This window comes from Drosophila obscura, unplaced genomic scaffold (genome assembly GCF_018151105.1).
Source record: "Drosophila obscura isolate BZ-5 IFL unplaced genomic scaffold, ASM1815110v1 contig_186, whole genome shotgun sequence".
NCBI classification, from domain to species: domain Eukaryota; kingdom Metazoa; phylum Arthropoda; class Insecta; order Diptera; family Drosophilidae; genus Drosophila; species Drosophila obscura.
In genome coordinates, this window is record NW_024542774.1 from 3,556,719 (window position 1) to 3,576,417 (window position 19,699).

General features: G+C 49.1%; 7 protein-coding genes across 10 annotated transcripts; 3 read left to right on the plus strand and 4 right to left on the minus strand.

Moving 5' to 3' along the window:
• Window position 1: 1 nt before the first annotated feature.
• LOC111078146 (methyltransferase-like protein 25) lies at window positions 2-2,283 on the plus strand. The gene is made up of 3 exons (XM_022372690.2): window positions 2-379; window positions 456-653; window positions 1,321-2,283. Exons 1-3 carry the CDS (start codon window positions 2-4, stop codon window positions 2,227-2,229), a joined length of 1,485 nt encoding a protein of 494 aa, XP_022228382.2. The 3' UTR covers window positions 2,230-2,283.
• LOC111078149 (small nuclear ribonucleoprotein F) lies at window positions 661-1,135 on the minus strand. Its single transcript, XM_022372693.2, has one exon. The coding sequence runs from the start codon at window positions 1,019-1,021 to the stop codon at window positions 755-757; it is 267 nt and encodes an 88-aa protein (XP_022228385.1). The 5' UTR covers window positions 1,022-1,135; the 3' UTR covers window positions 661-754.
• A 227-nt stretch (window positions 2,284-2,510) lies between the features above and the next one.
• On the plus strand, window positions 2,511-5,224 carry LOC111078147 (cytochrome P450 6g1). The gene is made up of 4 exons (XM_022372691.2): window positions 2,511-2,848; window positions 3,251-3,722; window positions 3,780-4,580; window positions 4,638-5,224. Exons 2-4 carry the CDS (start codon window positions 3,258-3,260, stop codon window positions 4,944-4,946), a joined length of 1,575 nt encoding a protein of 524 aa, XP_022228383.2. The 5' UTR covers window positions 2,511-2,848; window positions 3,251-3,257; the 3' UTR covers window positions 4,947-5,224.
• Window positions 5,225-5,342: 118 nt separating this feature from the next.
• LOC111078144 (probable cytochrome P450 6g2) lies at window positions 5,343-7,534 on the minus strand. Its single transcript, XM_022372687.2, is given in 3 exon segments — window positions 5,343-5,917; window positions 5,919-5,966; window positions 6,029-7,534. Coding segments are annotated over 3 exon segments (1,560 nt in total). The 5' UTR covers window positions 7,301-7,534; the 3' UTR covers window positions 5,343-5,677.
• On the plus strand, window positions 5,343-9,472 carry LOC111078145 (probable cytochrome P450 6t3). 2 transcript variants are annotated; one of them, XM_041593032.1, is made up of 3 exons: window positions 5,343-7,451; window positions 7,608-8,850; window positions 8,917-9,472. In XM_041593032.1, the coding sequence occupies exons 2-3, from the start codon at window positions 7,624-7,626 to the stop codon at window positions 9,196-9,198; spliced, it is 1,509 nt and encodes a 502-aa protein (XP_041448966.1). In that variant the 5' UTR covers window positions 5,343-7,451; window positions 7,608-7,623; the 3' UTR covers window positions 9,199-9,472. The 2 variants fall into 2 exon arrangements, with proteins under 2 accessions (XP_041448966.1, XP_022228381.2); XM_022372689.2 differs by having other exon boundaries at window positions 5,343-5,655.
• On the minus strand, window positions 9,267-16,151 carry LOC111078143 (proteasome-associated protein ECM29 homolog). The gene is made up of 9 exons (XM_022372686.2): window positions 16,060-16,151; window positions 15,796-15,926; window positions 14,794-15,674; window positions 14,233-14,721; window positions 13,704-14,170; window positions 13,280-13,642; window positions 12,580-13,221; window positions 11,163-12,409; window positions 9,267-11,089 (listed from the first exon to the last, which is right to left on the minus strand). Exons 1-9 carry the CDS (start codon window positions 16,085-16,087, stop codon window positions 9,647-9,649), a joined length of 5,691 nt encoding a protein of 1,896 aa, XP_022228378.2. The 5' UTR covers window positions 16,088-16,151; the 3' UTR covers window positions 9,267-9,646.
• Window positions 16,152-17,144: 993 nt separating this feature from the next.
• LOC111078133 (40S ribosomal protein S11) lies at window positions 17,145-18,483 on the minus strand. 3 transcript variants are annotated; one of them, XM_022372674.1, is made up of 5 exons: window positions 18,439-18,483; window positions 18,095-18,217; window positions 17,841-17,966; window positions 17,569-17,774; window positions 17,145-17,345 (listed from the first exon to the last, which is right to left on the minus strand). In XM_022372674.1, exons 1-5 carry the CDS (start codon window positions 18,448-18,450, stop codon window positions 17,222-17,224), a joined length of 591 nt encoding a protein of 196 aa, XP_022228366.1. In that variant the 5' UTR covers window positions 18,451-18,483; the 3' UTR covers window positions 17,145-17,221. The 3 variants fall into 3 exon arrangements, with proteins under 3 accessions (XP_022228366.1, XP_041448839.1, XP_022228365.1); XM_041592905.1 differs by lacking the exon at window positions 17,841-17,966; XM_022372673.2 differs by lacking the exon at window positions 18,095-18,217 and having other exon boundaries at window positions 18,439-18,465.
• Between the last annotated feature and the right edge of the window lie 1,216 nt (window positions 18,484-19,699).

Genomic DNA, 19,699 nt, shown 5'->3' on the forward strand with positions numbered 1-19,699 from the left:
TATGGCCAAGGGTGTGACTCAGCTGGAAAAGCGCCTCGATGCGCTGCTGTTATACCTTCAGCCACATTGGGATTTCCTCAATTGTCACATGGTTAACTACCTAACCGATCAGCACTGGAGCAGGTTTCTGCCAGAGGCAATGCGAAAGGAGATCAATAGCAAGAAAGACCTAGACCTGGCCATAGAGAACCTCTTCTGGCACAAGAAGCGTTCCAACACTGAATTTCCTGAATGGGAACGTTTCTTAACGAACGGAGAGCACGAACGTTTGTCTGAACATCCAGAACTATTGACAACAGTGGACCAACTGATAGAGGAGCAGGAAAAGGCGACCCAGCTCAACATCAGGGAATTCATGAGTGCCAAAAAGTGTCATGAGGTATGAACAAGCAAACATAGACATTGTTGAATCTTGTCCCTCAAGTCCCTCCGTTTCTTTCAAACTCCATACACAGGTTGAGCTTACAGCCGCTCTGGTCGACAATTTGATACTGAGCACTGGACATCAGCATGATTTCTGCATTGTGGATGCGGGAGATGGCAAAGGGTATCTGTCCTCTCGGATGGCGCTCCAGTATGGGCATCGTGTGCTTGGCATCGACGCCAATGCTGCCAATACCGAAAATGCCTTAAACCGCAATCGGAAACTTCAGGTACCACTCGACTACAAAATAAATATTTCTTTATTTCATTAGTTTTATACACTTAATATAAGTAGAGTTTCCAAGTTGCATTCCTCGACGCCCGCAGCGTCCTAGTCTCGCATTTCACCCTCCTCGTCGTCATCCTCCATGCCCTTTATGTAGAGCACATTGTTGCAACGTATCAGCACCTCTCCCAGATTGCCGGTGACGGAACCCTCGATGACTTCCTCTGTGTTGGCCAATTGCATGTTCATGTAGCCGTCCACGGAGACCAAGAAGCCTTTGTATTCCTGTCCCCATTTGAGTTTCACCAGCACGGGTTTTCCGGTAAGACCATTAAGAAATGGCTTGGGGTTGATTGGCATACCAGCAGACATTATGTTTGTTTTATTATTGTACGCTTTTGGAAAGAAAACAAGAAAATCTTGTATAAAATGCCGGGTTTTCGCGTGGAAAAAGTGTGCAGTGTGACCGCGAACTTATCGTTAAAATATACCCTCAGGACCCTCAAAAAGATACCGAAAGTGTGCAAACCAAAAGCGATTGACTTTGAAATGATATATTAATATATCGATACATATTTTTTGTAGGTGATAGCAGTGTTGTTTCACGCGTTAAGCAGTGTTGTAAAATTAGAAAATTTGAATTCAAATTGGGTATTATTATTTTATTTTAGCGCGCTTGGAATGGACTAACAGAACGGGCGGAGCTTCAGAGCCAAGGAATCACACCCAAACGGCGCGGGAAAAAGTCGCCAACGAGAAAAACAGCAAAGAGTACGCCCGTTCTGGAAAACTACAAGACGACTGCAAGATTCATAAACACCGAACTTGATTTCGGTAATTTGCTCGCCGAGCACTTTCCGACAGTTCCTTCGGCGGGTAATTTAAGCATATGCCTGACGGGTCTGCACACCTGTGGAAATCTGGCTGCCACCTGCCTGCAGGTATTCCACGCTCAGCCCGACTGCCAGATACTGTGCAACATTGGCTGCTGCTACCACCTGCTAAAGGAGAGGTACTCGCAGCAGGAGTTCTTCGGGAATAAGGCGTTGATGGACATGCAAACAGACTTTGGATTTCCGCTAAGTCAATATCTCCAGAAGCGTGAGATCAGAGTGGGTCGCAACGCCAGGATGCTGGCGGCCCAGTCCATTGAACGAACTTTGGATGCCAAGGAACTTCCCAATATAACGCTCTATTATCGCGCCCTGCTGGAGGTGCTAGTTTGCCGGCACGCCCCGCACTTAAAGAACGAACTGCAGGTGGGCAAAGTGCGTAAGTTTGAGAACTTCCAGGATTACATACAGAAATGTGCCAAGAAATTGGACGCTCCTTGGCTGGCAGCCATCGATGTAGCGGAGCTGCAATCTGTACTTGAGGAACACGCCGTGGATAAGCACTTTTTGGACATGTTCTACCTCATACGCATGTCATTTGCTCCGGTGTTGGAGAGCCTTATTCTGCTCGACCGCCTGCTTTACCTGCGGGAGCTGGGATACCATCGCAGCCATCTGATTGATCTGTTCGATCCTGTTATATCGCCCAGGCACTTTGCAATTGTGGCTCTCAAGTCACTGACATAACACTGGCATAGGCAAACACTGACATTGATGGATGCATCAAAGTCGAAAACCGGCTCTCAGTTGAATTTAATTAAACCGAAGCATGCAATAATATAAATATGCTGTTAGACACCTACATATGCCACTAAGCACTTCTCAACGCGGCTATACTACGACTATATGTTATATGAATTATCAGATCTTTTTCTAGTATTGTGTCCCATTTTTTTTGGGCTTTAAAACTGCAACATATTTTGATTCGACATCCACTTGGTGAGTTTCTTAAAAACTTCTTGATCGGTTAGCGGTTCGGTCCTCTCCAGACTTGGCTGATAACTATTGTTATTCAATTACAACAAGGGAAACTAACGCTATCTATTAAGTACTAGTAGCTTATACGCGTGTCTGTGTTTGTTTTTCAGCAATATATTTAAAGCCAGTCTGTCATATGTATACATGTACGTATGTGCCTACATGAACTGTAATCGCTATCTCGCAATCATCTATAAATATGGCAGCACACTCCAATTCGCGTTGAGTATTGTGCGAAAAGCCTTAATTGTCGGTCGTTTGCTTAAACTCACAAAAACATTGTACATAAATTACTTGGCTGAAAAACAAAAACTAGTTGCTACATTAGGTGAGTTTTAAATGGGCAACGGGCATACAATGATACCAGTTGATTTTTAATTTACAATAAAGTTTAAAATTTTCCCACAAAAATTAATTAAAAGCTGTTTAAAAATTCGAGTGCCGGTGCAAATTATTATAGAAAAGAAAATAAAATAGGAGCGGACTTAAATGTTAGAGATGTCTATTGTGGGACAATTACTGCTAAAAGATAAGATTGAAAATGATTAATTAAAAAAAAAAGTTCGCTATAAACAAGCATAGCAAAATACTTGACGGGTGGAGCTCAGCTGCCGCTTGGTATCGGCTGCGATAAGATTGTCAAGAGTACTGACCTACTGGTATCATTGACACTGGTACTTAAGAGCAGCATTATAAACGATTGACATTTGCGTATCATTAAAATTTTCAGCAATAAGATGGCTTTGACCGAGGCGCTCTTCCTTATCGTGGGCGCTTTGAGTGCCGTTTACATATGGTTCCAGCGCAGCCACAGCTACTGGCAGCGGAAGGGCATTCCCTACATCCCGCCCACACCCATTATCGGCAACACAAAGGTCGCATTCAAGCTGGAGAACTCGTTCGGGCTGCATCTGTCGGAGATTTACAATGATCCCAAGATGCAGGACGAGGCGGTGGTGGGCGTGTATGCAATCAACAAGCCCGGTCTGGTTATACGCGACCCGGAATTGGTCAAGTCCGTGCTGGTCAAGGACTTCAATCGGTTCCACAATCGATACGGCCGCTGTGATCCCCACCGCGATCCTCTGGGCTCCAACAATCTATTCTTTGTGCGGGACACGCACTGGAAGGACATCCGAACCAAGCTGACGCCGGTTTTCACCAGTGGAAAGGTCAAGCAAATGTATACCTTGATGCTGGAGGTAAGTAGCTCATTTGGGAGTATATTAAAGTAAGATTCAGTAGAAGTTTCCTTGCAGATAGCTCACGATCTAGAGGAGCATCTGAAGAGACATGGCCAGAGCAATCCCGGCAAGTACATCACGGAGATCAAGGAAGTCTGTGCGCTGTTCTCGACGGACAGCATAGCCACGATTGCCTATGGCGTTCGGGCCAACAGTCTGCAGAATCCAAATGCGGAGTTCCGCAACCATGGACGCCAACTGTTCACCTTCACCATCTCCCGTGCGAAGGACTTCTTTGTGGCCTTCTTCCTGCCAAAGTTGGTGTCGCTGCTGCGCGTTCAGTTCTTCAGCAAGGAATTCTCTCACTTCTTGAGGAGCACCATTGGACATGTGATGGAGGAGCGGGAGCGCACCGGCGCCATTCGTAACGATCTAATCGATGTACTGGTGAGCCTGCGCAAGGAAGCGGCCGAGGAGCCCTCCAAGCCACACTATGCCCGCAATTTTGACTTCCTGGTAGCCCAGGCCGGTGTATTCTTTACGGCCGGCTTCGAAACCTCTTCGTCCACCATGTCCTTTGCCCTCTATGAGCTGGCCAAGAATCCCCACTTGCAGGCCCGCTTGCGGCAGGAGATCAACGAGTCTCTGGTGGAGGGCGGCGGCAATCTCTCCTACGAGAAGATCCAGTCCCTCGAGTACCTGACCATGGTGGTGGATGAGGTGCTGCGCATGTATCCAGTGCTACCGTTCCTCGACCGCGAGTACAACAGCATCGAGGGCCAGCCGGACCTGTCCCTCAAACCCCACTACGACTTCACGTACGAGCATGGCACCCCAGTCTTCATACCCGTATACGCACTGCAGCACGATCCGAAGGTAACTTGAAATATGAAGATCAGAAAGCAGATCAGTCAATCTTTTCGCCCCGTGCAGTACTGGCCCAATCCCGAACAGTTCGATCCGGAGCGCTTTTCGCCGGAGAACCGCAAATCCATTGTGGCCATGGCCTATCAACCCTTTGGCTCGGGTCCCCACAACTGCATTGGCAGTCGCATCGGGCTGCTGCAAACGAAACTGGGACTGGTTCACATACTCAAAAATCATTCGGTTAAAGTGTGTGCAGACACCATAAAGGAAATGAAATTCGATCCCAAGGGATTCGTGCTGCAGTCCCTGACAGGCATACACCTGGAGATAGTCAACGATCGCCTGTACGAGGAGAGTGCAGCTCAGGCTCAATGAATCGCGGCTATCAAGCACGAGATATATATAGATAGAGAGTGCGACTAAATTGTATTGATTATCGGCTTATATTGTTCAATTGATTATGCAATAATCCAAAACAGAATTGACAGGCGCGTGATAAAAGCGATCTTTAGTTGTCTGCCAGTAGAAAAACAAAATTAAAATTATTATAATATAGTTATCAAATTGCATTTAATCTCTCACTTAGTATGGTTGTGCGTTGAACTAGAAATCAAAAGCAAAACTGCGCCACCAATAAATAAATATAATCTTAATTTAGTTGAATGCACTTTCAAACGTTTCCCAAACGCTATAACGCTCATGGGACTAGCCGAGTATTAGGATGTACGAAAATAGCTGCGATTGAGGCTGAGTCTGAGTCTGAGTCAAATAAGTGATTGAAAAATGCCTATAGAGTGGGAGGGATAGATGGATTTATCTAGAGGCGAGAGTATAGAATGTCGCGAGTGTAAAGAGTGTAGAGAGCATTATGTGTAGTCTCATCGGATTTATCCAGTAAGCCGCATGCGTTTCTTATTGCTTTGCTCCGATAGACACGCAATTTTCCAATCAAAATCCACTCCAAGATGTGACAGTCTCGGCCGTCTACCCAGTTCAATTTTAAATGGCAGAACACGCGAATCTCGGACTTAGTTCACATTCAGTTGCTGTTGGCTGCATTGCTCCGAACGAGTCCCAAAGCTAGGTGAGTCATCTATGTGCATATATCAGATACCCAAAGGATTGCGCACAAGCCTCAAGTGTATGCCGCCCTGGGCCTGCAGTATTATGGCCTTGGGATCAAGCCTCATGCGCCGCGGAGTGCGCTCCGATGTGGTCACCTGATGATTGCGCAGAAGATTCACCAGCCCCACCTTTGCCTGCAGCAGTCCAAATCGCTCGCCGATGCAGCCATGCGGACCCAGGCCAAAGGGCATGTACGTGTAGGGCGTCTGCAGTTTTCGATTGGCGGGGGGAGAAGCGCTCCGGCTGGAACTTCCGTGGCTGTGGAAAGTACTAGAAGCAAAGAAAAAGATTAGCTACAGCCCAGAGATTGATTCGGTGCTACCGCAGCCCACCTGGGGATCCATGTGCAGGGCATAGCAGGGTATGTAGATGGGCATTCCCTTGGGCACACGAAACTCGTGGAACGGCGACAGGGAGTAGCCCTCGTCCTCGGCCGTGCACTCTCGGTCCAGGAACGGCAGCGGGGGATACATGCGCAGCACCTCCAGCAGTATCATATGCATATACTCAAGGGAATCGATTAGCTGAAGGGTCACCTGTCCCCCGCTGGCCAGCAGAGCCTCCTTGATCTCATGCCTCAGACGCTGCTGGATGTCGGCATCCTTGGCCAGCTCGTACATGGCAAAGGCCATCGTGGAGGAGGAGGACTCGAAGCCGGCGGTAAAGAAGAGCACCGCCTGTGCCACTAGGATGTCGCCCTCGAACACAAACTGGCCGTGATCCCCAGACGCCTTGGCCTGTTGTGTGCTGCGCCGGAACTCGATGAGGATGTCGATGAGATCGTTGCGCGTCTGCTGGGTCCGTTCGCGCTCCGCCATCACATAGTTGATGGTGTTGCGCAGGAACCGCGTGGCCCCGGCCGGCACCACCTTGAAGCCAAAGAGCGGCACCAGATGCGGCAGGAAGAAGACCAGCGTAAACTCCGCCGCCCGCTTCAGGCTAAACTCGAAGACCGATCGGCCGTGCCGGCGGAACTCACCATTCGGCTGAGTGAAGCTATTGGCCTGGACCCCGTAGGCCACCGTGGCAATCACGTCCGTGGTGAAGAGGGCACACAGCTCCTTGGCTTCCAGGTCGAAGCAGCGGGTCCGCTCGTTGTGCAGCGGCTGCTCCCGGAGATGGGCGTCCAGATTGGAGCCCACCTCTGCGATGAGGGGAAACATGTTCTTCAGCTTGTTGCTGGTAAAGAAGGGCGACAGCTTGAAGCGCACCTCCTTCCAGGCCGGATTCTTCAGGAAGAATATGTTTTGCGATCCCAACGGATCGCCCTTGTAGTCAGAGTTCGAGTATCTGTTGGAGAACTTGCCAAAGTCCTTGATCATGATCCGCTTGATCAGATCGGGATCGCGCACCAGCAGCGCCGGCCGGTGGAAGACGTGTATGCCCACAAAGGGCTCGTTCACAGCATCCGGATGATTGTAGAGCTGTCCCATAAAGTCCGCCGGACTGTCCCTCATGCTCAGCAGTCCCGCCAGGTTGCCCACTATCCAGTGGGGTCGCAGCTCGCGCACTCCTCGACGCCGCCAGTAGGCATAGTGCTGCTGCAGCAGGAAGCAGAGGGTGGCCAACACGATGACCACCAACAGAAGCAGTCCAAGTACCATGTTTGCTCTGAGAGATTCCTCGGGCTACTGACGCCTTCCCAGCGAACTCATCGCGGGTTTAAGCAGCTTCGGAAGCTGCTGGGGCAGCGCCGGTTCATCAAGATCCCCGTCAAGGTGCCCTGTTCCATGAATGAATTTAGTTTGTGAATGGGTGAGTGGGCTTTTGTGAGGCGGATTCCATTCTCTTATTTGTTAATGTTATGTTAAGTTTCTTTGTTGGGGAAAAGTGCAAGGTCTATGTCTCTAGTCTCTAATTGTTACTGGGAAATTCTGTGGATGAATAATGATTACATCTTTCCATTGGTAGTTTCATCAGTTTCATCATGGTTCCATTGTGGCTGCTGATGTGCGCCATCCTCTCCATCTACCTCTGGCTGAGGCAAAGGTACAGCTACTTTGAGCGCCACAATATCGTCCACCTGCCCGTGTCGGCCTGGACACCACTGGGACATCTCAGGAAGCTGCTGCTGCTGCGCATCTCCTTTGGCGATCTCTTCCACAACATCTATGCAGATCCGCGCGGCCATCAGGCCAAGGTAGTGGGTTTCTTCCTGTTCCAGACCCCAGCTTTGATGGTGCGCGATCCGGCGCTGATACGCCTTGTGCTGATCAAGCATTTCAACAGCTTTCTGAATCGATATGAGGCCGCAGACGCTGCTGGCGATCCGATGGGTTCGCTGACGCTGCCGCTGGCCAAGTACCACAACTGGAGGGAGAGTCGTCAGTCCATGGCGCAGCTGTTCACCAGCGGCCGCATGCGGGAGTCAATGTACCCGCTGATGCTGGGAGTGGTGACCGATCTGGAGCAATATCTTCACAGGAAGCTGGGGGACCGGTCCGAGCGGATGCTACCCCTCAGTAAAATGTGTCAGCTGTACACCACCGATGTGACGGGAAACCTCTTCTACAGCATGGACGTGGGCGGACTGCGTCGAGGCAAATCCCAGCTGCTGAAGAAGACCAAGGAGCTGTTTGACCCCGATCCCCGGAAGGTCTTGGACTTCATGAGCATCTTCTTCTTGCCCCAGTGGACGAAGCTGCTGCGGGCAAAGGTATTCAGCAAGGAGTACGCACAGTTCATGCGAAGCTTAGTGGGGCATCCGCGGGAGCGGAGCAAGGGCGATCTGATCGATCAGCTGCTGCACCTGCAGAGCAGTCGACCCTCCAGCCACTACGCCCAGCATCCGGACTTCATCGCCTCCCAGGCGAGCATCATTCTGCTCGCTGGCTTCGAGACTTCCTCGGCTCTGCTCGGCTTCACCCTGTACGAGCTGGCCAAGCAGCCCGATCTGCAGCAGCGTCTGCGGGAGGAGCTGGCAGAGGCTTTTGCACTGGCTCCCACGCTCACCTATGAGACGCTGGTCACGCTGCCCTTCCTTCGGATGGTCTGCCTGGAGGCACTGCGGCTATATCCAGCCGCTGCCTTCATCAACAGGGAGTGCACCAGCTCGGATCCGAAGGGATTCGCCCTGCAGCCACACGTGGACTTTGTGATTCCAAACGGGATGCCTGCCTACATCTCCATCCTGGGACTGCATCGCGATGAAAAGGTAAGACTGGAGACCTGAGGGAAGCGCTGCCGCTGGCTCACCGCTCACTCCACACTTCTATTCCAGTACTGGCCCGATCCCAACCGCTTTGATCCCGAACGATTTGGTCCGGATCGGAGCAACGACATCGTGCCGATGACTTATATACCATTTGGAGCTGGCCCCCATGGCTGCATCGGCAGTCGTCTGGGCTCTTTGCAGCTGAAACTGGGCCTGGCCCACATATTGAGGCTGTGCCGGGTGGAGGTCTGCGAGCAAACGGTGCCCAAGATACGATTCAATCCGAAAACGTTCATGCTGGAATCCAAGGATGAGATCTACTTGCGATTCTACAGGGACAAGCTATAAATTAACGGCTGCTTTTCACCGCCTGGCTGTGATACTTGGGTATGGGGAAATGGGAAAGTATTATTTTGATATCGAAAGAAAATGTTTTATTTGAATTGAATTTGTTTTTACTTCGGATGAAACACCTTTCTTTGTTTTTTTCTTGGGTTATTTATGTGGCGACCGTGGTTGGGGGTCAACAGACACACACACACAGACACGCAATATGGGTTAACATTCACTCGAAAGCGAATTATATTTCCTTAACATTTTGAATACTTTATACACAGACACATATAGTATATAGATAAATATTCCTCCAAAAGGAGAATCTCTTTTAAATTCAGCCAAGGTTTTTTTTTTTTTTTTTTCCGTTTTTCCAGACTTGATCCCAAGCTACGCGGAGCTGGCATCTTTCTCTTTCACTTTCACTTCCACCCACACCTATACCCACATCTTCCTTAGATTTCTAATTGACACCGTCCAACTGGCTGAGCTTATCCTCAATATCTTTGATACGGCAACGGATCTCGGGTGCCGAGTCGCGCTGGAACTTGGTCAGATTCAATTCGAAGCTTTGCTTTATGAGGGCCAACGGCCGCTGATCCTTTGCCAGGCTGAGGCGTTTGATCAGCATGAGAACAATGTTGAGGGCCTCCTTCTTGAGGCCCGTGTGCGGTACACCAGCGGCCAGAGAGACTGCGGCCAGCACATCGCCGCAAATCTTTTCAACGATGGCCTCACGGGTCTGCAGCATTGGCGTCTCTGTCTTCAGCTTCTTCTCTTGATTGATCTGCGACAAATCGGGCAGTTTGGCCGACTCATCAAAGATGTACAGCCGTTCGATGTACTTGGTGAGGGCGGCCAGCAGACTCACCTGGACCGGACGCGTGCTCTCGCTTAGGATGCTGGTGCAGTTGGCGGCGAAGAACAGCTGATATCTGTGCTGGGTCTCGATGGAGTGGCGCGGCCACGACTTGCCCAGGGTCTCCCAGACAACCTCCTTCAGTTTGTTCAGCGTCTGCGCTCGCTTGTTGCGCTCATCGGCCGTTAGATCCCTGCTTGGGCTTGGCACATCCTCATCATCCGAATGGGGGTCGCGCAGCTCCTTCTTCTCCAGCAGATTCCAGATCATGTCGTAGACCTCCTCAAAGCGATCGGCCTCCAACTGATCCAAGATGTCGCCCAGGGCAGCCAGGGCCAATGTGCGATAAACTGGCTCCCGCTTGCGGGCCTCGCGCATTGCCGCCTCAATAATGCTCAAGCAGATCTCGTTCTTCCGGTCCAGGCCCTTGCAGAGAGCAGCCAAGGCCTGCAGTAGTCGCTCCTTGCCCTCGAACGTGCGTCCCTGTAGACCGCTCAGCAGCAGTCGGATGAGACGGACTCGCTCCGGCTCCTCGAGGGTGTTGCACAGGCGTGTGGCAATCGTCTGGATGGCATTGGCCGCCTGCGCCTTGCGTGACCAGCTGGCATCGGTTAGCGAGGATTCCAGCTTGGGAATGATCACGTTCAAATTGAGACGAATTCCCGCATCGCCGGGGCTGGTGTCGTTCCATAGATCCTTCCACAGCTCCACATTTGCCTTCGACTCCTCCGTGGCCTCCTCGTGCATGGCAAAGAAGATCAGCGGCAGCATGCTGTCCATGTAGTCCTTGAGCAGCTCGTGGTGACGCTTGTTGATGGACTGTATGGTCAGGGCAATGGAGCGGTTGCTCGGCTGCTCCAAGTACAGCTCATCCAATTTGGCAAAAAAGTTCTTGATCGACTGCTCCTTAGCCAGCCCCAGCAGATGTCCAATCGCGCTGGCGTTATACTTGCGCACAGTAACATTGCGATCCTTGATGCCCACAAAGCAGGCCCGCAGGTACTTGCCCACCACCGGCGTCATTTCCTTGCCCAAGCGGATGCTGATCTGGAAACGAGAGAATGCAATCGAGGTACTCGGGGGTAACAATCAATCAAGCCTTCGGGCTTGTCTGACTCACCAGACAGACAAAGTGGGCACATCCAATCTTGGTGCCCAGATTCACGCTGGACTTCATCAGCTCGAGCACTTCGGGTGTCATCCGCTCCAGCACTGGATAATCGATATAGCGCACGCACTTGCTGATCGTCTCCATGGTGTGGTGAGACTTGGCTGCCTCGGCGCGCAACGTGTCGACCACCTCCTGGGCCTCGTTATCGGCGCCCAGGCGTGTGGACACATAGGATAGCTTTGTGTTTTCAAGCTCCCCCGTGGCGCGCAGCAGGCAGGGAATCAGGGTGACCAGGTGCGGGGCGATGAGGGCGCCGGAGGAGTCGATCATGTCTGATATGGTTTTGATGCTCACTTTGCGTATCTCGACTACTTTGTGGCCGACTCCCGTCTCGAGGAGGTAGGGCAGAATGGAGGCAGCGACTGCTGTGCCCGACTTGCCATGGTCTGAGGAGGCTGCGATCACACAGAGCTTGCCCAGGAACGAAGCCGTGCCATGGGCAGTGACCCGGGTGCCCTCGTGTATGTCATCCATGACACGGAAGAGCTGAAACCAGAGCTCTTTTAGCTCCGGTTCGGGGGCCTCGTCCACCTGCATGGCGTCGGGCGTGACCCGGCTTGGACTGCCAACGGGCCGAGCCAGCTCCTCCGACCGAAGTTTTAGCCCGTTGGGACGCTTCAATAGATCCCTGACGGCCAGACAACAGGCGATGCGCACTCTCCACTCCTTGCTGGTGAGATTGTCCAGCAGCTCGCGCAGGATATCCCAGTAATACTTCTCGGTAACCTCCTTGGAGTCGCTGACAATGGTGTCCCATATGGAAATCATCGAGTTCTGTATCTTGGGCGTGGGGTCGTACTTGTAGCGATATAGACGGGGTATAATTTTCCCCAAATACGGCTGCATCTTCTGCCTGGATTCGGCGGAGAGCGTCTTCAGTCCGAAAGCAGCGCCCAGCTTACTGGTCCACGCTGCATTGTGGTTTGCCAGCTGCATGAACTGATAGATCATGTCCGGCTGGTTGAGATCCGAGGCCAGGGAACACAGCTCCTTATAGGTGGTTATGTTTCCACCGGTCGGTGTCTTACCCAGCATACCTTCGGCAAAGAGTTCGGTGTCGGCAGTGACCTGATTCACCTTCCGCTTGCCGCCAATCAGCTGATCCAGCAGCGAGTTGGCCAAGTCGGTCTGACTGCCCGCATCGGAGAGGGTGTACACGAGTCCCAGGCCACGGGAGGCAACATCCTGCACAAATTCTGGAACAACAAGCAATAATTAGTTCAAGTGGAGAACAAGGATGCGAATCTCGGCTACTCATCTACTTAATTATGAGGACTAAACTGAGGAGTAGTTTCCATCTAAAGAAAATGACGGACGGACATGGCTCGGAGATGTTTCCGAGGGTGCAAAATGTTGTTTTACATACCACTATCGTCGGACAGGAGCTCGGTGAATGCGAATTGTAGGAGCTCTTTCTTGCGGAGCACAGCGGGCCGTTTGCTGCAGTGCTTGACCACGGCCAGCAGCCACACCGAAATGGCCTGTCGAGAGTGTGGATTGGGTTCAGTGACCAGACGAATCAGGGAGTTGAGGAACTCCTCAAAGATAGCGTCGTTGCAATGGACATTGACAAAGTCCTCGGCTGGCTGGCCCTTGTTCACATCATAGCCGCAAAGGGTGTTCACAATCGCCTCCGATATGGCTATATTGAGTGCTGCATCCTTTTGTATCTTGGCCAGGGTGAGGAACTTTTCTAGGTTGCGCTTGGTGAAGTGCTCGCCATCGCCAATTGCCAGATAGCCCAGACACTTGGCCGCCTCCTCGCGATTCTTTTGGCGGGCTGACGAGCTGCGCAGCAGTTGGAAAACTACACCAAAGATGAGTAGCTTCGTAGAGGCCTCAATGTTCTGGAGCTCGGTCATTTCCTCATCGTCGTCGCCACCATTGCTGCTGACGGCCGCTTGTATCTCGACTTTGACATTTGGTATCTGGACTGCCTTGCCGATCATGGACAAGCACTTTACGGCGGCCGAAACCAGCAGCCATTGCGACTCGCACAGGTTTTTGGCTGAAGGAATAAATCGCATTAATAAAATATCATTCCATGTATCAAACGATATACTTACAAATAATCTTCACTGCCTCGATGAACTGCGGCCATGTGGCATAATCCTTTGGCGTGTTGGCCTGCTTGAGCATAGCAATCTTTCGATTGAACGCGTGCCCCAGCACCAGAAGCCAGCCATGCTTGTGCTCCAGAGTTTTCTGCGTGAGGCTGACCATGCATTCAGCGACCTCTTCATCGAATTGATCATCATCCAGGCCAGAGGCCCACAGAATGGCGTACACCTGGGACACATGGATGCGCATTGTTTCGGACACATCTTTCAGGGAGTTGCTCAGAGGCTCCAGTAGATGCAAGTTCTTGGCCGCGAACAGATCTGGGGCGGCAGTCAACAGGTCGTACAGACAGATAAGATTCGATTCACCTGGACACAAATTGAGAGAAATTTTAGCTGAATATCAAAATGATTTCATTCGATTACTCACTCCTTTTGGCCTCCACGCCACGCTGCACAAACTGCACATATTGATTCACGGCATTGCCCTCCTCGTCTTTGTAGTTGATGTTGATGTATTCTCGCAATTCCGGGGTGTACTTCTCATCGCCCGGAGCAGCCACCACCCCAGCCGAGTACCACAAACACAGACGCAGATAGTCGAGCAGCTCTTCGTAAACCTCCAGGCTATAGGGGAGCTTGGTACGTCCCACCACCACACACGAGCTGCTCTTCTTCAGTCGCTTATTGGCCATTTCATGCACATGCGACATCATGACCTGGAAACTAGGCAACACCACACGCCGTTGTTCCAGCGAGAGATGGTTAAAGTCGCTGATAGTTTCGCTCTTGCTGTGATTTCCCGCCTGCTCAATGGAGGAGATCAGGCTGTAGTTGACATGATCCTTCTTCGACGTGCCGTACAGATACGTGGTCACATTCTCGCGCAGAGAATTGCTGAGCGTTGAAAGAGAAATGCTTCAATAATAATACATAAATCGGTAAAAGCATGCAGTTACCGTTCGCCAGCGATGAGCAGCAGCAGATATCTGGCAGGCGCAAAATACTCCGGATAGCAGCTGGTTAGGAAGACGCTCGTCACATTCTGTACGATCTGTACCTTCGACTCGGCGTTGTCCAGCAGCATGGCCAGAAGAAGATGATGCTGTCCATCCAGCTTCACCTCGGATGGATCCAAGGTAGGATCATCCACATCCATGGCCTCGGAGGTCTCCTTCGTTTTCCAGGCGAATGCCGGAGCCATGGAGACTAAAGCCTCGCGTATTGAGGAATGTAAGTCTGGGGAACTGTTTGCCAGGTTATTGAAGTAGCCCAGCACCAGCTTTAGGTCCTGATTGACGTCGTTAGGGAAACTGCGTGCATGTTGGGCCAGCGCTGAATAGGCAGCATTCTGCACATCACTGGGCTCGGCTGTGTCGCGTCCAATGACTTTGGTGATTCCGGTCAAGATCACCCTGGAAACCTTGGAGACCAAATCACGTGGTCCGCTGTGGAACAAAAGGGAAACATGAATATAAGATAATACAAGCAGGGAATACATCTAGAAATCGATTGCTTACTCCTTAAGAACCAGCTCCACGAACTGCAGGGCCAAACCCTTGCATTTCTGATTGGTGTTTGTGCCAAACAGTCCCTCGAAGATGACCTGCAGACCCTTGGTGACATTGATGCTCTTGCCACGGCACCTGATCAGATACTGCAGCAGCTTCTGACGGACACGGGCGCAGCAGGGACGCGTCTGGCGGTCTGGCAACTTGCTCTGATTACCAATGAAGAGTGTGTAGAGTGGAGACGTGACGGCTGGATTGCTAAAGTCCAGCATGGTGCAGAGTTTGCTCAGCTCAGCTATGGCCGGAGTGGCCACACTGAAGCGAGTGTCTGCCGACGCCACCACGAGCGGCACAAAGACCTGGAGATCGGTGAACACGCCGGCGCATAGGAACCGAACGATGCCCTTCTTAACCTTCTCCAGCTCCTCGGCCCGCCAGTTGTTGGAAATAACCCGCTTAAAGTTGTAAACACTGAGACCTGGAGGGTCATCGTGCTCCTGGGTGATGCCATAGGGCAGTAGCAGTACGTCCTGAAGGAGTGAAAGGAAATTCGTGCTTATCGAATGCTTTCCCTGCAGATTCAGCAGCGACGCTCGCTGTGCGGGATCATCCGGTATCTTCATCTCGCTCAGTATGGGCAACAGCAGTGTGAAGAGTTTGTCCTGGTAGGTTTCCAGCTTGTCCTCGCTACCAACTACTTTGGCGGCCAATGCGGTTTGCTGCTCCAGCGAGAGGCGTGGGAATCCCATCGCGATGAATATGATGCCAAAGTTCTTGAGAAATGTGGTGCTATTATGGGCTGCATACTGGTCCAAAAGGGCCTCAACGGGGATCTGCACTTGTGCCCGAGAGGCGAGCCGGCGCTTGATGTGAGTGAGCACCTCCACAACCTGCGCGGGGGGAAGTGCAATGTATTAGTCGAAAATGACTCTTTAATTTTTGCAGCGTCATGGTACTAGACGACGATGACGGCCGGCACTATTGGGGGCTCTGTTTTGGCCATTCACTTGCCTTTGTGCGGACTTCATTGTGGGGCGAGTTGATCTTAAGTATAACTGGAGTCAGAAACTTTCCCACCGTAGCCTCCAACTTCTCATCGCTGTCTGTATTGCCGAGACGCAACAATACGCGCTCTAGGAGCTCTGAAAAATTGAATACAAGTTGTATTTTCAATAGGCAAAAAGCCCCGTTTCCAGCCGGCAAATGCCTCGATTCATGCCGGTCTGAACCGGCCGTCTTATAGTTATCTAGCTACGTTTCTGAAATTAGTTTTACCAATTTCCGCACTAGGTCCGGTTTCCATTTTCTTGTTTTTCTTTTTGTATTAGAGGTGTCAAACCATCGAGGGCACTATCGATAGTATCGATGTTTTGCTGCTAGCCGCTATTATCGATGGTTTTGCGACTATCATGACAGTATCGAGCTACAGTTGATGCGCTTTTGATACTATCATGATAGTATCGATTGTTTTTTTCAAAACATGGCTCAACTATCAATCGTTTGACAGCTCTAGTGACCGCGGATTAGCGATACAATTAATGGTCTGACCCTCTGAAATATGCGTTTTCATTTTCAATAAATACCGTAAATATATACTGTTTTGAACTGAAGTTCACTGAGCAGTGTTGCCTAACTCACGGCGGACAGCTGCACATATATCGAAATTAACTCGATATTAAGTGTTAATTAATGCGCGCTAAGCTCCAGTCTATTTGAAAATTATGCAAAATAAAGGTTCAATTGTTTTCCAAGTTTCGTTTGGCATCCTGGTAATCTGTATAAATTTCCATAACAAATTGGATTACTTTTCATTGTTTTTCAATTTTATGAATATTTAAATACATAAAGCAGCCCCAGTCAGCCCTAAGGGTAACATTCTGTAGCACAATGCCAATGTTATTTCCTTACTAAAATCATTAAAGCTTCAATTTAAATTCATTATTCTCATCCCCTCAAGGGAACAGAAGGTTTAACAACACCAAATTCGGTCTTTAAGATATTTTTATTGAAACAAATCTGACACAGTTTGAAGTTAATTAATTAATTAATTCATCGGTCATGGGTGATCATCTTGAATTCTGGAAAAGATTAACATTGCATTAGTAAGGAATTGGTATGATTTCTAAAGAATGCAACATTTAATTATAAATTTTCAGTATTTTTACATTTTGTAAAAAGAGTCAAGGTTCTTCAGCAATTTGTTTTATGAAGACCGTCATGATTTTATCATCAGAATATCAATTAAATATACATTTATATCTTGTATGGTAGTTGTATACACACCTTGGAGTTAAATGGTTGCCCGCAACGTCTGAAAATGCTGTGGAAACTAAGTGGACTGGACTGTGGAATAATAGCGATTAAAGTTAAATTTTTGTTTTATTCAAAAAGAATAATTTCTACAAATATTATCTTTTCCGCTGGTGTTTGTCCTCATTTAAAACTTCTTGAAGCTCTTCTTGGCGCCCTGACCCTTGTTGACTTTCAGAACATTGAAACGCACAGTCTTTGAGAGAGGACGGCACTCGCCAATGGTGACAATGTCGCCGGACTCAACATCTCTGCAATGAGACAAATTACCAATTTCCATTAGAAGCTATTTCCACCACTATTTCGCTGTACATAATCTCGGGTTAGTTTCGGGGGTTCGTTCAGTATTTTTACATTTAGTAAAAAGAGTCAAGTTTCTTCAGCAATTTGTTTTATGAAGACCGTCATGATTTTATCATCAGAGAGTTGAGACTGTAAATTCATTGCGAGTGAGTCGAAGGTGTTCAATATTACCTGAAAGCGGGCGAGCAGTGGACGCTCATGTTGCGGTGACGCTTCTCGAAACGACTGTATTTGCGCACAAAGTGCAAATAGTCACGACGAATAACAATGGTACGCTGCATTTTCGCCTTGCGGACAACACCAATCAGGATGCGACCACGGATACGCACATCACCAGTCCAGGGGCACTTCTTGTCAATGTAGGTACCATCGATGGCCTGCGATGGAGAGAATAAACATATTAGTTGTGGAATACGTTAGCATCGAGTGTGGGGACTCTTCACCTCACGAGGGGTCTTGAAACCCAGACCGACATCACGATAACGGCGGAGGCTCTTCTTCTTGGTGACGCCAGGCTTCACCTTGCGGTTCAGGTTGACACCAAATTGTTTTTGGAAGGCGCGCTCGTTCTGGTTAGTGGAGGTGGGAGCGTATCGTGGGCGGGTGGCAGGCAGGAACGTTCAGCGTGCGGGATTGAAACGGAAACAAAACGAGGGGGGGCGCAACATTAGTCAAAGTTTGTCTCTGAACCTCTTACCTCGGCTGGAGCCTTAAAGCCCAAGCCAATTTGGCGGTAGAAGCGTGGCTTCTTCTTGAGATTGATGCTCTTGCGGCGCATTGTGGCCACCGCATGTTGTTTGCGGAATGCACGTTCAGTTTGCTGGAATACAGTTCGTGTACATTTTGTCAGATACCATGCGCTAAAGTAGGGTTAGGTTGAACTCTGTCCACTCTTTCCTCCTGCACATCACTTTATATCCTTCCATTTAAGGTCCATTCAAGACAACTCACTTACTCTCCCGATTGCACCACATACTTATCATACAGCCGACTCTAAACCGCTATAAATGATCAAATTTTAACACATTTCGCGAGTCTTACCTGGTCAGCCATGTTTTCGAAAAGAAAGGAAGTCAGCGATGTGACCGTGGATTTACCCTCTAAAATATACCGAAATATACTTTGTCATGTTTTAAAAATACCGTAAATATACCGAAGAAACAAGAAAAACTTAACCCACTTAACCCCCATTATTTACACAGTGAAAAACCTTCAATTAGACTCGAAAAATAGTACTGTTTTGAATACTCTTCGTGTAGATGCATCTTTTTCTTTACTTAAAAAAAGTATTACCACTATATCTTACACCTGAAGTGTGTAAAAATTGTTTCAAGTTTCATTATATTCGTGGAAATATTTAGAACCCCCGTGGTCGACCATGGGCTAATCGTTCTCTGTCCCTGATCGGAAATCATACATTTCGAAGTTCGGTTTCATATTGCTAGCCAGCTAAGACCCTCAGCACTGAACAAATAATTTAATCCGATTCATGAATCAAATTTCTCCAAGATTGGCTCTTATTAAGACCTTCTTTTTATTGGATTACTTCTATAATAAGGTTTAAGCAAATTCGGCAAACAAAAATGTCCCGGTTTTACGTGGTAACTACACGATAACTACATGTTTGTTACATATCAGTATATATAATATATCATGACCGCAGACTTACAGATAAAATATACCGCCTGACCTCCAAAAACATACCAAAATATACCATGCCATTATCAAAATAAATCGTAAATATACTGACGGATGCATTGATATTCCTTAATTTTGATATTCGGTTTAATATTACTGGCTAAGTGGCCCTCTCAGTGCAAAAAAAATAATTTTATCCAATTCCTCAATAAATTTTATTTAGGGTTGGCTAGTTTTTAGAATTTTTTTCATTGGATTGTTTACATAATAAGGTTCAAACAAAAACGGCCAAAGGATAAAACGTAAGTGTATACGTAATGTCACGTCATACGCGTTCCCGTTAGGAACATGCGGCTCACACCACTAAAAAGAAGGGAAAGTCACCACGAAAGCGCTCTCTTAAATTTCACCACGATTTGGAGGAGTTTGGCGGTCGTTTTGAAAAACACTTTATAGCTTAAAAATATATGGTCTGGGTGGCGGGTTCCTAAACGTCACGAGCATCTAGATAAGGATCAGTGCCGGAATCCCATTCGACACTGTGCGACGTAGGGAGTCGAACTCCTGGATAAGGGGCACGGGCTTGGGTCGCTTCTCAATGTTTGCCACTAGCTTGGACCAGGCACGGACATCTGCAAGCGCTCCTTCTATTCCAGTTTCATTT

Excerpts from the sequence above, each read along its gene's own strand:
- LOC111078145 (XM_041593032.1), top strand. The coding sequence starts at position 7,624 with ATGGTTCCATTGTGGCTGCTGATGTGCGCCATCCTCTCCATCTACCTC. Across the intron at positions 8,851-8,916 it reads GACTGCATCGCGATGAAAAG|TACTGGCCCGATCCCAACCG; the intron begins GTAAGACTGGAG and ends CTTCTATTCCAG.
- LOC111078143 (XM_022372686.2), bottom strand. The coding sequence starts at position 16,087 with ATGGAAACCGGACCTAGTGCGGAAATTG. Across the intron at positions 14,722-14,793 it reads GTGGAGCTGGTTCTTAAGGA|CGGACCACGTGATTTGGTCT; the intron begins GTAAGCAATCGA and ends TTTGTTCCACAG. Across the intron at positions 13,222-13,279 it reads CGAGGCAGTGAAGATTATTT|CCAAAAACCTGTGCGAGTCG; the intron begins GTAAGTATATCG and ends TTATTCCTTCAG.
- LOC111078146 (XM_022372690.2), top strand. The coding sequence starts at position 2 with ATGGCCAAGGGTGTGACTCAGCTGGAAAAGCGCCTCGATGCGCTGCTG. Across the intron at positions 380-455 it reads GTGCCAAAAAGTGTCATGAG|GTTGAGCTTACAGCCGCTCT; the intron begins GTATGAACAAGC and ends CTCCATACACAG. Across the intron at positions 654-1,320 it reads ACCGCAATCGGAAACTTCAG|CGCGCTTGGAATGGACTAAC; the intron begins GTACCACTCGAC and ends ATTTTATTTTAG.
- LOC111078133 (XM_022372674.1), bottom strand. Across the intron at positions 17,967-18,094 it reads GCTTTAAGGCTCCAGCCGAG|AACGAGCGCGCCTTCCAAAA; the intron begins GTAAGAGGTTCA and ends TCCACTAACCAG. Across the intron at positions 17,346-17,568 it reads CACTGCTCGCCCGCTTTCAG|AGATGTTGAGTCCGGCGACA; the intron begins GTAATATTGAAC and ends GTCTCATTGCAG.
- LOC111078147 (XM_022372691.2), top strand. The coding sequence starts at position 3,258 with ATGGCTTTGACCGAGGCGCTCTTCCTTATCGTGGGCGCTTTGAGTGCC. Across the intron at positions 3,723-3,779 it reads TGTATACCTTGATGCTGGAG|ATAGCTCACGATCTAGAGGA; the intron begins GTAAGTAGCTCA and ends GTTTCCTTGCAG. Across the intron at positions 4,581-4,637 it reads CACTGCAGCACGATCCGAAG|TACTGGCCCAATCCCGAACA; the intron begins GTAACTTGAAAT and ends CGCCCCGTGCAG.
- LOC111078149 (XM_022372693.2), bottom strand. The coding sequence starts at position 1,021 with ATGTCTGCTGGTATGCCAATCAACCCCAAGCCATTTCTTAATGGTCTT.